The sequence below is a fragment of the Xenopus tropicalis genome, chromosome 7 (genome assembly GCF_000004195.4).
Source record: "Xenopus tropicalis strain Nigerian chromosome 7, UCB_Xtro_10.0, whole genome shotgun sequence".
Taxonomy (NCBI): Eukaryota; Metazoa; Chordata; class Amphibia; order Anura; family Pipidae; genus Xenopus; species Xenopus tropicalis.
The window spans coordinates 89,057,157-89,071,364 of NC_030683.2; the positions used below are offsets into that span (position 1 = coordinate 89,057,157).

The 14,208-nt window shown below is 42.1% G+C and overlaps 1 protein-coding gene across 15 annotated transcripts in view; it reads right to left on the reverse strand.

Annotated features, from left to right (window-relative positions):
* Positions 1 to 2,188: 2,188 nt before the first annotated feature.
* Positions 2,189 to 14,208, reverse strand: part of samd11 (sterile alpha motif domain containing 11) — a 113,624-nt gene continuing 101,604 nt past the window's right edge. For 14 of the 15 annotated variants that reach the window (XM_012965906.3, XM_012965908.3, XM_012965902.3 and 11 more), the window contains 3 exon segments: positions 8,208 to 8,332; positions 5,438 to 5,548; positions 2,189 to 3,960 (listed from right to left, as the gene is read on the reverse strand). In XM_012965906.3, the coding sequence (XP_012821360.2) occupies positions 3,721 to 3,960; positions 5,438 to 5,548; positions 8,208 to 8,332 (476 nt within the window). In that variant the 3' untranslated portion in view covers positions 2,189 to 3,720. 15 annotated transcript variants of the gene reach the window in all.

The window sequence follows — 14,208 nt, forward strand, 5'->3', positions numbered from 1 at the left end:
CATGACTACTGTTATTTAATGACACTGTTACATAATAAATGTGCAGGAAGCATGCAAAGAAATCTGGTTGTTGGATGAGAACCTTCTACCTTAAACATGCAATAATAGTTCTATCAGCAGGAGGGTTAAATGTTGCCTTATTACTTGCCTACACCTCACAAACCAGACATCTATAAAAGTAATGAATTCCCGCTTTGGCCCCCCTCCCCGATATAATTGGTCATGACAATCACAATACTATTTTCCTTCCTGTGGCTCCATAAAGTTCTTGTGCGATTGTGTTCCAGGGGTAGTTCACCTTTAAATTAACTTTTTAGTATGATGTAGACATTGATATTCTGATGTATTCTTATTTACCATAGCAACTGAGCAATAGTTTGAACAGGAGTTGGGAATGTAAATATGAGAGATAAGGAATAAAAAATAACAATACCAATGAAATTGTAGCATTAAAGAGCAATAGTTTTTGGCTGCTGGGGTCAATGATCCCCCATTTGAAAGCTGGAAAGTCATAAAAGGAATGCAAATAATTCAAAGGCTCTAAAAATAATAATGAAAACCAATTGCAAAGTTGGTAAGAACAGGCCATTCTGCCCTTTATTAGCACTAAGTCTGTCATCTTGCTGTTACATATGGAGACTACTATGTATTTTTTTTTATAACACGGGAGGGAGGATACACAGCTCTCTAGTTGTTCTGCGGACAAAATCTGTGTTTGAAACTTGCAGCTTCAGGTGCCAGAACAATCACCATGAAGCCAGATTTGCACAGATCAGATGTGATTCTTATTGGAGGATTCCTTTGCATGCTAATCAGGATGCCGACCCTGGGGAACTTGGGAAAAGTTTCATTCTGCAATATTGCTTTACACACACAACCCTGATGTTTCCAGACTACAGCTCCCAGCATGTTTATACCACTGATACAATGTTGATGTATTTAGAGATTTATAGCCCAGCAAAGTGTTTACACCCCTAGTATAACATGCTATTGAGACAGAAATAAAAGCACATGCTAATAAACTGTCACTCAGCAGTTGCTGGGGGTGGAGCCTGGACCAAATCTTCATTGCAAATGTCTGTAGGGGAAAGTTTTGGGACTAACAGTGATGACATAGCGGGGAAGATATTATGTGCAGAAAATCCTATTGTGGATTCACTTTTGGTTACATCACTCCAATCCAATGCTTTCCATGTACTGAGCCAAATATCCGCTGTATCCATGTGTTTTGGGGTCAGCCTGTGATTCAGTTATGTCATATATGGAAAACAATAGAGCCTTGGGCTGCCTAGAGGGACCCACCCTGACTGTAGATAGCCCTGTGTTACATAAGTAAATATTTGTTTTCTCTCATGACCTTAACATTAAAGCAGTTCAACTAGGATGTGCAAATATGCATACTAAACAGCCCTCCTCTCCCCCAGCTGTAACATGTAGGAGGAGTTTACATTTTTAATCCAATAACTGATGTAAAGAACCGTGGAGGTGAGACCATGTGTAATAGACAGACTACATGTCCAGCAGAAGCCCTTATTGATGGAACTGACTTGAACTGCCCCTTTAAATACTAAAAAGGCAATCGGATTATGGGCAAAGGGGGTGATCTTTGTTACGTTACACGGTTAGAGCAAGACTTGTGCGCAGCTAGACACATTGCAGTGCATTGTGGCAGTCATACACACTAACCCCTTGGGTGTTGCTCCCAGTGGCCTCAAAGCAGGTGCTTTTTTTTTTTTTAGTTACTGGCTTTGAGGCGAGTTTTGGTTGCATAAAAACCAGGTGTACTTCCAAACATAACCTCCTGTAGGCTGCCAGTCCACGTAGGGGCTTCCATACAGTCCTTATTTGGCACATTTTGTATACTTGTGTTGCCCCCCTAACTCTTTTTACATTTGAATGTGGCTCATGGGTAAAATAGGTTGGGGATCCCTGCACTAGACTGATTTTGACAATGGCAGAAGGGCCAACTCTCACAACATTCAGATGCAAACAGTGCTAAATGTAACAGGTGCCATTAAAAGCTATGGTAGAAAAAATAAGGAGCTGATGGTCTGACCATGGAAACTGAATTATACAGCAGTTAGCAGTTCTAGAAGTTGAAGTTCAGTGAACATGAAGGCTGGTGGGGCATCCCTGGTACAAAGATGAAGTCAAACAGTATGAACACCACAACACACAACGAGCAGGATTCTTTGTTTTTTTTTTTATTGAAACAAGCTGCTGTGCAGCATTATATGATGATCTGTTTAGGGCTGATTATTATTATTATTTTACAGTATAAAGAAATGCTAATTGTACCGTGGATTTCATTTCTTCTCCCAGTAGAAATTAATATAATTGTTGAGGGAATTCCGATGAACTGAAAATGAGACGTGCAACGTGTAAACAAAACAAACCCTGAAAACACACAAGGGCAAGTACCATATCTAACTGTTGCACGGGATTCCGATATTCCATGGGTGCCGCCGCTCTCAGTTCTGTCCATTCACAGTAGTATAGTGAGCACAGGGCTTGCGACAGTAGCGCTTGTTGCCCAAAACAGAGTCTGCGGTGGGAACTGCTTGTCTCTGTGCTCCGCTGTCTCCTCCGTGGCCAGTTGTCACTGTGCAAACCCCAGCAAGGAATCACATTATTAACTGAAGGATTGTCCAGAGCCGATAAAGACCTTGTCCTTGGCCACTCCACCCCTCTCCCTCAACAAAATATCCTCACCTCCTCTGTATAAGCATGACCAGGCAAAGCAAAGGCAGAAAGCAAGAAGGCATTGGAAGGTCCATTACAACATTCATTTGTTGTTATCAATCACTGACTGGGGCATAAAGATTGACAGGATATAAAATTCCTTTAAGCAGCACCAACCAAAGAAATCCCAATTCACCACTGTAGCAGCTGCCGAGGGGACAAGGCAGCGTGTTATTTTCTTTGGTACAATAGAAGATTGCTGGAGATGCATAGATGGGAAACAGACTAAAGGGACAACTGCTTGGTACAAAACCATAACAGAGAAAAAGGCCACTGTCCTATTATTCTCTCTGATATCTTCTGCTGTCACCAGATAGGCTTCTTCAGATCCAACTTTGGTTCAGAGGCCTTGCCTACCTTCAACTGAGTTTAAAGAAGTTTTTATCCCCTTACCATCTTATGAGTTGGTATAATAACCAACAGTTTTGGGATGGGATATCTTGACTGCATATATGTGGCTGATTATGATTAGCTCTCAGGATGTAACTAGAAATCAACGGACACCAAAACAAACCTTAATGTGCCCTACCCACACGTAGCCGGGCAGGGGAATATGATCACTGCACATAAGTAAAGCACATTGTACTCACAGGCCCCTTAGCAGCCTCATGGTGAGATCTGAATTGTTACACCCTTGGTTGACCCTGCCTTGCCCCATTTGCCATTTATCCAGGTATAGCTATCACTTGAAGTTTTACTCCCACCAGCCCCTCTAATTTAGCTTTAATCTCTTTACAAAGCTATTAATTGAAATAAAAATATATATACATACATACATACATATATTTATCTATTTGTATCTCCCCCACTGAGTTTTTAGGGATTTTTGGGCTTGCCAAGTTATCTGTCCTTTAGAAGAGTTAAATCTCAGTGTTTCAAGCAGCATAAGGGACCTCTGGTACCCTAAGCAAAGTCCCCTTTGTGCTCCAAGCTCCAGCAAAACAGAGCTTTAATAATCTGGTTATTTTCTAGCCAGAGTTAGGACAGAGATTTAGCAGGTTCGTTAAGGTAAGTAGTGCCTCCATTCTCATGCTTTGGTGAGATACGGCTTGGGGGCAGAAGGGTGCTGCCATATGGGGAGCCAGCACTTCCAGTAGAGGGTGGGCGGATCTCGCCAGCCCCAAGGTCTCTTTCTGCTGCTCGCAAACCTGGGTGCTGCAGGGGAAAGGCCACTGGAAAGCTGGCCATGTATAGGACCCGTCCGATTCTCTTGGCGACCTGAAAATGAATATGAGACAGCACATGTAAGGATAGGCTCAATCTTTTTCTTATCTACATATATGAGAATGTCACTTATTGTCTGGACAAAACATTTTCTTTATTGACATCTCTGTAAATTGCTTGCCCTGTTGGCACCTGCAGGAACTTGCCATCTCATCTTCTTTCCTCCAAAGTCAACCCCAACGCAACTCTGGGCAGGATGAAAGTATCTACTGGGATCTGGGGGGAGCACTAGTTTAAAGATAGAGTCTGCAAAGGTTTTTTTTTCTCTCCAAAGATTCATATCTATTCGCAATCTACTGGGGTTCTACTTATTATATGATGTACAACTGATGCAAGAGTGCTTTGCAGGGAATACAGGACTGCAACACTGACAATGAAATGCATTTGATTTGCCACATTATTTATTTAAAAGATTGGGAACATTAATGAAAAATACATTTGGAAACAGGAAAATTAATTTAATCAAGCTGTAATTTTTGGGTCTACTTCTCCTTTAAGGCATTTGACTTGCAAAAGTCTTTGCAGCCTCGGTGTTATGGGTGGGTTTCTGATGTTTATGGGTTGACGCTGTACCAGGAAGAACATGTGCTTGGACAAGATGAAATGCAGATCTCTGGCACAAGCAGTTAAACTGATTCAAAGGTTGCTACCGCTAGTTCTCATTAACCCATTCACTGGGTGAGAGAGAGGATTAGGGTTTTCTAAAAAGAATTTGTATAAAGTCAGCCTGCACTGACAATATAACCCAAAAATGGGCAGGGAAGAACCTTTTTGCTGTGATCCAGCTGCCACTTTGGGAAGTGATTCCATTAAAGAGTTGAATGAGTTGGCTTTATACTGGCTGTTTGGCACCAGCGCAATATATCTACTAGGCTATTAACCCACACTACATGAACTTTAGCCCACACTAATGTGTATTAAAGGACAGGACCAGTGTGAAGGCCTTGCAGCATAGATTTCTGCACGCACACCCTACAATTTGATTCCCCTCCCCCAATGCAATAACGTGGCCTTGGAGAGTAAACCTGCTATCCTGCCCCCTCCTCGCTCTGCTCAAACCGCAGCACATTTCTAACGAATTGATCCAGGGGGAACAATTGGCCAAAGAACCTTTTTATTACACCCGTCATAAACAGCCAGGGCTGTAGAGAAAGCCATAAACTGCAGTTACCACTTTATTATAAGGCCTGCAGGCCATAGCACAATCCTATTAGGTTCTGTTAGCGTGCAAGTGTGTCATAGAATCTAAAGCCACAGACTGTGAGCAAGCAAAACCCAGCATTGCACAAAATAGCTCACAGGCTAAATATTCTTCCATTTCTTTTTGTGGAAGTTTTGCAAGCAACATATTATTTAAAAACCAATACAGACAATACATACACAATATATGTATATATATTGGTCCTCCAGTCATAACAAACATTTGCTCTAAAGCATTCTACTTGTATAGGTGTTATTGAAATGTTTGTACCTGTGCTCGGATCTTTAATGCAGGGCCCAATTTTAGTCCCATGTTGTTCAATAAGTGTTCTTCAGTCAGCAAAGGCAGTGTTTCACCATCTATACTGTGCTCCCGGAATACCTGCAAAGAGACAGGGTTTCACTTGTAAAACGGATCATTAGAACTATCATTAACTCAAATATAAGCTCCAATTCTGGTCTATAACAATGTGTTTTGTTAATCAGCACAGCTCATGTTTCTGGTACAGGGTCTGGCACAAACTAAAGGTGCAGAGTGGCACTGCACGGGCAGATTTTAGCTGCCAATTTGCCCCTTTAGTCTGAGTCTGCATCTTATCTGCCTGTATCTGGAGCACTCAGGCTGGCCTACCCGACTAATATCTGGCAGGTTTAAAGATCCCAAGAATGAGGACTGTATTGGCTTGGTGATATGGTCCTCGTTCCAATGGCTGCATCCACATCTCAAGGTGGGCATATTGGAGAGTTCACCAAACAAGCAGATCTTTTACTGTATGGCCAGCTTAATAGTCCACAATATCTTCATTTTAATTTTCCCTTGGTCTAATGAGAAGTGAGAGTCTATATTTTGTATGCTTTGCTTTCTTTCTCCATAGTTTCTCTGAATCTGTTACTTGGAGAGTACTTGAAGTCCATCTTTAAATAAACTTTTATTGTGTTATAGATGGACCGATGCTAAGCAATAATAAAAAAAAACAAATTGCTAATTGTTATAGAATATCACTGATCACGTCATACAAGGTGGCCACCACCCATCCTTATGCCCTCTGATTGTGTTAGCAAGTAACATTTACTGGGAAACTTTTAAAAAGCAGTATTCTGATATGGGCATGCACTTTGCATCCATTACTGTATTTACTTAATATTGCATCTTGCTGTATAGAAATATATAATAAAACTGGATAAACACCAATTGCAATTCAGTCAATTAAAGGTTAGCCCAAATATCTGTTGTGCATCTCTCAGGATTGTACCAAAAATTATGATACTGGCCATGCCAATGGGCACATTTTCTTTTGTCTGAATGCTCAGCATTCTTGTTGTTTCATATTAACTATCAAATGAACTGCTTGTGCCAATAACCTAGTAAGTACCCATGCAGAGTCCCATGCAGCTCTGACAAATATAGCCATGAATGTACTCATGCACAGAAATGATTTGTATGTGCCCTTGTGCTTTGGCTCTTGGGGTAAACAACTGGGCCAAATGTTACCATAATCATTCATTAAACAAACCCCCAGTACAGAAGACAGCAGCAGAAGGCACACTGTGGTTGACTAAAAGCAAAAAGACTCGAAGGCACAGTGTTTGGCAGTGCTGTGTTTATGAGGGGCGGATTGAGTGAGACACACAGGCACACGCCCTACCCACATCATAAGTTGCAAGTCAATAAGTTGCTCTTGCACCCCTTAATGCTTTTGCACTAAGGAGTACTAAATGCCTCACACACACGCACAAGGATGCTTAATACCATATATGTAGGGCATTACTTAGTACCATCATACCATTAACAGTGCAAAAGGACACTGTAAAAACATTGTTTTTAAATAATGTAAATTCTACATTATAACCTTACAAAGAAGTAACATTTGTTTAGCCATAGTTCTCATTTAATATTTTTCTTATTTTGCTTAGAGCTTGCGCTCAGATGCATTGTCACATGGTGTCCTACATGGCACCTCAGGTGTCAAGTGGCCCAGTTCATCTCTGTTGGCCTGTGCCCATTGGGAGGGAGACCAACACTAAATAAAACCATTAGATCTAGACCTGATATTAACCACATTAAATACAGCTTATGATACACACAAACACATCTATGTGAATGAAATGTGCAATTAAAAGCATGGGAGCTCTTTCCACTGTAAATCGCCCAGAGAGTCTGCAACACCAGTCTACAGCCCTTTTGCTGCGGGTCTCCATGTAAAAATTCTGGCCAGGCCTCCTTTACGGTCCAGTCATTTGGACGGATTACAGAGCAGCACGTTGAATGCACAGAAAAGACGGAAGCTATATGCTTAACCAGACTGTTAGATTGGAACTGTATAACTACGCAGACCATGTCTTCATACATTGGCCATCAAACAGCACATATATTCAAACATGCTTTCTGACACCACAGCGCTACCCTTGTCTCTTCACACTCCCCTTCACAGTTCCCTCCCTGGCTTACCTCCCAAAATACTTCTCTCCCCTCATCAGTTTCCATAGAATTCCTCCATTTTACCCACACTTTACCAACCCCCTTCTAGCTTTTCTCCTTCCTTTCTTCAAGGCATTTCCATGCCTGTGTAGCACACACAGCCTCCTGTGCTTGTTCCCATCTGCGGGGAGGGGAAGTGTGGCGGTGCAGGTGGTTTTAATGAAGCGTGTCACGAGGGGATTAGCACAGGGGAAAAGGAAAAACAGCCACAGACTCTTCTCTCCCACTGTGGCACAGACCCGAAGCAGAAATGAGGGGAGGGATAGAAAGACAGTGAAAGGACATTCTCTAGCCTCTAATGAGCGACTTCTAGCTACCTTATCCTAATGAGGAACAAAATAGGCAGCGCAATAAAGAGAAAATTGAGTGGTGTGCGGCCAGGAAGAAGAGTAACATGAAGGGAATTTAAATAAAAATATATAATGAGACAGCAAAGCAACCATGTGGAGTGAGGGCAGAATGATGGGGATGGAAAGGGGTTGAGATATATATATATATATATATATATATATATATATATTTAAGATGAGAAAATGGCTGGATAGAAGAAATGGATGATTACCTGTGTGTATTCAGCGCAGCCAGACAGGCTGCCCACAAAGCTGCACACATCCTCTACTGTCCATTTGCTGAGGTCCTCCAGCACAACACTTTCTTCCCCATCCAGGAAGAGCCCCCCCATGGCACCTGAGATGAGCAGATAAATGAGGAGGTGAAGAGAACAGAGAGACAAGGGGAGAAAGAGATGAGGAGGTTGTGTGAGGAAACAGGGGAGAGGGAGAAAAGAAGGCATTAATCATTAAAATCCCATAAAGAAAACAAGAAGGCAGCAAGATGAATATATTCTTTAGTCTAACATCCATCTTTAATGACCTGTCAACACCATGCAGGGCACAGACTCCCACAATCCTCCCTTGCTGGATCCCTCTGAACACTGAAAGGGTTGCAAGGCTGTCCCAGCAAACTGTAGCACTGGGACAAACCGGGCACCCCAACATGTAAAAGGTTTCATGTGTGTGTAACTAACCAAGCAGGAAAAGGAGAGGTCAGTGTGGATTCATGGGTTTGACGAGGGAACGATAAATGAATTCAGCTCATTTAATCCATGCACTGCCTGAGGTCAGACCCTGACACTAGCTTTCCAAGGCCAACCTCTCCCTGAAAAGGTAGGTAGCTAGAGTTGGGAACAGCATCCCAATTAGCCACTTCCGCAGCCAATAAGTTGCCACAATGTCTGGCAGAACGGAGACGAAGAAGCAAGAGTTGTCAGTTAGTCTGAGAAGTAGCTCGGAATGGAGGCTGACAATTCCACCTGCAATTAACGTCACTGACACAAATGCATAAGCTCTCCATCTCTATAGACCTCATAATGAGTAAAGCACTTGGAAGCAATATTTTAACCTAAAGACAGGTCAAAGGGCCTTTCACTTCTACCAAACACGTCAAAAGGATTTTGCAGGACCCCAGTAGTGACCAAATCCCCCAATGTTGAGTGGCAGTGCAGATATGTAGGGGTGAAGCAGGCTGCAATGAAAGCCAGCTCCTGCCAGGTTGTGTTAATTGTATTCAGGGTTGAGATCGATATAAAGGATTTCAGCTTCCTGAGCTGTCCCTGGGGTGTGTGAGGAGAGGAGAGGGGAAGCAGTTGCTGGCAGTCCCATATCTCACACACTGGAGGGAAGACAAGGTCAGTCATGGAGAGTTAGAGACAGACAGGATGGAGGCCAGAGCTGGCACTGATAAACAGCTCCCTCCCTCCCTTCCCCTCACCCTCCCAGAGCTCATAGCTATGCAGACACATGGAGCGCAGAGGTCAGGCAGTATTACAGCACGGTGACAGGATGCACAGCTGCGCAGGCTGCCCTAGCCCCAGCTTTAAAGGGCTCCAGGGTCCCTAAAGTCATCCCTGCGCTGGAGGTTTTTATCATTAAGTAACTGGCCTTTAACCCCTTCAAAGAAAGCATGAAATATGCTCCTTCGATCCCTGCTGGAGATGGTCTGTTGTCTCAGGAGAGTGATAGGCCCAGTCTGGTTCCAATGTCCCCTGACAGCCAGAGCCATAGGAGCTGTGCTGCCCAACAGGTTCTGCAAAGGCTCAGAGCTCAATTGGTTTAATTAGTAAAACAGGGAAAAGCAGTTTCCAAAGGGTTGTGCAGTAAGCTCATACCTTGCTGTGCCACAAAATATCTATATTAAGGCAGAGCATAGAGGGCATTTACCCTGGGCTCCACAACACTAGAAAATGCCCTTCGACCATAATATGTTCTTGATAATATTAGACATTATTTTTAGTATACGTAAGGTGGTTGAGAGTATGGCTAAACAAGCAGACCCATGCCAGATTTGGCCACCCATATGCACTGGGGACTACAGAGGCCCACTAGATGGATTGTATCAATGCAGCAATGCACTCCTTGTCCAATGGGATTTTTAAAGCTGTTCGATATCTGCTCTATTGTTGGCCAGGTATAAGTCAGACAGACCTCATAAAGCCAAGAAGCAGCTGACTTGTGTCATCAAAAGTATAGAACCCATCCTGAGCCCACAGAAACAGTATCATCTAAAGGAAATATTCATCATCATCAACAGTTGGAGCTATTTCTGTCTCTTTTTTACAGGGGTGCTGCTGTCATGTGGCAAGTCACCGGTTGCGGGAAAAAAGCTGACCCTGGTAACTTCCAGAGCCAAAATTTCACCTTTTAAAATGGAATTTTAGCTCTGTAGAGAGCACAATTGTACTAGCAATGTGTCCCCCCTTAACCTGCTCCAATGCTCGGAAAGGTAAGTGTTGGACAACTGGAAGGCCACATCAGGATGGCAAAGGCCACTGGACGGCCCCTGTGAGAACTAAACCATTTTTCTGGAACTGTACAGCAATTGTCAATATCAGACTATAACCCTCCCACCAACAGCCAGACTGTAGGGAGACCAGAGAGTTGTAGTTCAATGAATGCATATTGCAGGGCTGACTACATTTAAATTACATTGCAATCAGTACAGTTCATTTGAATTTCCAAATCTGGTAACCCTAAACTATGGGCCTGCAAAGATTGGTGTGTTTCTCAGCTTGTGTTAAATTGATGTGTTTGGCACCAAGAGCTTTTTCATAACAGATATACAGTTTTCAGACCCTTGGTATGCCTTCCCCAACACCCAGTGCCAGCTGGGCCTCAATGCGAGCAATACAGGGGTAAGATTAGAAGGCACAGGGCTGGCAGAATAAAGTTTGTAATGTGGACAAAGGCCAAATGATTTATCCTCTAAATTCTCAGACCATTTATTGCGACAGCCATTCACATTGCATAATTACAGAATAAATAGGAGTCAAATTCTCTTTTGTAATATCTTGTTTTGGTGTTAAAGGAAAATATGCACAAAGTTAAAAAAAAAAAAAAAAAACTCTCCAAATCCAGTTATCACTAAATCAAGGAAAGGAAAGGAAAAGGAAATGCTTTGGTTTATGAAATAATTGTTTGAAACAGAGAATCATTAACAGAACCATCTAAGCTGGAGTCAATGGCTGACACCAGCAAACAGTAAATGTATGTAGGCAAGTAATGCAGCAGCATATACCTAACCACCAACCTGCACACACTGGAAATGAGTCCCACATAATGAGTTATCCTCAGATATGTATTAGGGTGGCCAAGCAGTAGCAAGTTCCCTGACACCCAAAAACAGGGTGCTGTAAAACAGCAAGTATACACAGAAAGGTTGGACATTAATCATTCTCGACAAGTTTATTCATAGACTGTACAAGATGGACTCAATGCATTGGGTTGAAGGACAAGTCAACCCAAAATATAATTTTTTGCCTAATAAAAGAAAACATAATTCTAAGCAACTTTGCAATATACATTCATCACAAATGTGCAATGGTTTTTGACATATTTGTATATATAATTAAAAGCTATTAAAAGCAGTGTTATCCAGTTCTTTTCTATTCTCTGCCCTGGTGGCTCTGACTAAAACAATGTAACACAAGGCAGTGGACCAACAGACCTGACTTGCTGGACGAGACCGACCTTTGCAACATTGTTTAGAAAGTAACAACCAGGAGTTCAGAAAATGCTGCTTTCATTAGCAATTACATTTACAAATAACTTTTAAAGCACTAAAAATGTTCATTACATTCACATTGGATAGTTGCTTGGAATTATGTTTTGTTTTATTAGGTAATAAGCGCTGGGGAGGTACTGCGGCCAAGGGCTGTGAAAGACGGGGAGATTAGTTGCAGCGCAACAAATCTCCCTTGTCGTGGGCGACTAATCTCCCCGATATGCCATCCCATCGGCTAGAATGTAAATTGCCGGTGGGATGGCACACGCGGCGTGGCAATTTGCTGAAATCGCCAAAGTTGCTTTGAGAGGAAACGTCGCCGATTTTGGCGCCGCGTATGCCATCCCAAAGGAGATTTACATTCTAGCAGGTGGGATGGCATATCAGGGCGATTTGTCACGCGGCAACTAATCTCCCTGTCTGTCACAGCCCTTCGAAAAATCAGGTATAGGTGGATGAGATGGTGACAAATCATTTAAATCCCTATTAGCCAACTTCTTTCCCTTTACTTGCTGTTCAGGTACAACCTCCAACACCTACTGACACCTGAGCTGCAGTTTAACAACACCTGAATGGCCGCAAAGTCTGTTTTGCTCTTGGCTCTGCCACAGCTAAACACAATAATCCTGGCGATCCTTCATAATTTACAGTCTATTTAAATAGAAATTAAAAGACGATAAGCCCTGCTTATAGAAAGGTTAGATCTTCCCTTTAAATATGATCAATCTGCAGTCAGCGCAACACTGTTAATTGCCATTTTATGTGCCCTCCAATCATCCGAAGATCTGGTAAGCCCGGCTCAGCTTCATTACTAACAATAAAATCCCACAGCATCTCTCTCTGCTCACAGTCAGCCTCCTGGCTAACGCCCACAGGAAGAACAGGCTTAATAAGAACACTGGAAGATGTTTCATTGCTAATCTATTAATTGCTGTTTAATAGTGTACTAAATTATAATTGTTGAACAATCAAATAGCAATTTTTAATCGTAACACTTGCCTGGGTGGATATCATGAAATGGGCAATCATTTATAGAAGTTTAACAGGCTTTATTTATCTTTTTGTTATCTATCAGCACATACCATAGTCAAGTTACCAGAGTGGATCCATTTTAGAGAGAATTTAATGATTACTATCCAACCAGTGAGCAATATCAATAGTCAATATGAATATTATTGTGATGTATAAATAAATCATGATATTGATATACCTGAGGAAGAGATAAAGTGACACACCTCTCTAAAACGTGTGGGAGAGATTTGGTGTCATGCTACGGCTTTGATATCCTGGAGCACTGCTCCACTGAATTAAGTAAAAAATATGATAATTTTGGGCAAATTGTGCTTTCTGAAATGTAGACTCAGAAGTAGAGGACATGTAAATGCTAGGCTTAGGGGCCACTGCTATTTTCACATTTACCTAGCCCTTATTAATACTGTTGTTTAAACTCTAGGAAATCCTTGAATGTCAAATTGCACTTTTAAACAAGAATGGCATTGCATATTGTCAGTGAGGATGATGGGGGCAGTAGCTTCATATCAAGACAAAAACAAAGAAATCTACATTTGCAGGTGGATATGTGGTTATCCCAATATGATACCCAATCTAAGCTCACATTGGGCCCAGCTGCTTAGCAAATTCAGTTGCCGGATATCCAAAGTTATAACTGGCAACCGTTTTTCATTTTCGTTGATTGTTTCCTGTTTGATTCAGTTTTTCAGAACCAAATCTGGGGGTTCTACATCTTTGATAATAGCAGGCAATAATGGCAATGGCGAGGGGGGGGGTTCTTTAACAGGAAGCCTTTGGAACAGTGATAGGAATTCCATTCTCCTAATGTATTGCAAAATCAATATTGCTAAATCCAGTCCCGACACAGCTGTCTCACTCAATTACAGCCTGCGTGCGCCTGGACAGACGAGGAAGGGAGGGAAAGGCGGAGGGAAGATGGGGTGTTCCCACACACACATGCATCAGCGCTCATCTGTCAATCACCCAATGGCTCTTTCCTTAACCATTTCACAGCTTCCAACTGCAACAATAATTCCATAAACTTAACAATTAGGCTAGAAACGCTACACCTTATGTTTTGGGCTCTGATACCAGCCCAAGGCCACCAATGCCCATTAGCAGTGATGATGTTACCCTTCTTATTCACTTACATGTAAGGGTAAAAAGAACAGTGTGTTCTGCATCACAATTGTTTAATAATTAGTCCTCTACCCTTATCTCCTTACAAGAGATATAACCTCACTTTCTGCTAATGTTTTGATGATCTTCATGACCCCCTAAGCTTAGCTTCTCAACAGCAGCCCAGAACGCTCTGAGCATGTGCAGTGCCACCGACACTTAAATGATGGCCTAACAAGATTCCAAGATTGGGAGCTGCTGGTTACAAATTTAAAGGCACAGATCATTAATGTAATAAGGTTGCTAAAACTCAGGGTTGGTACAGCAAGTTCACTATATTAAGTGCAGCATTTTTAACCATATTGTATTATTTG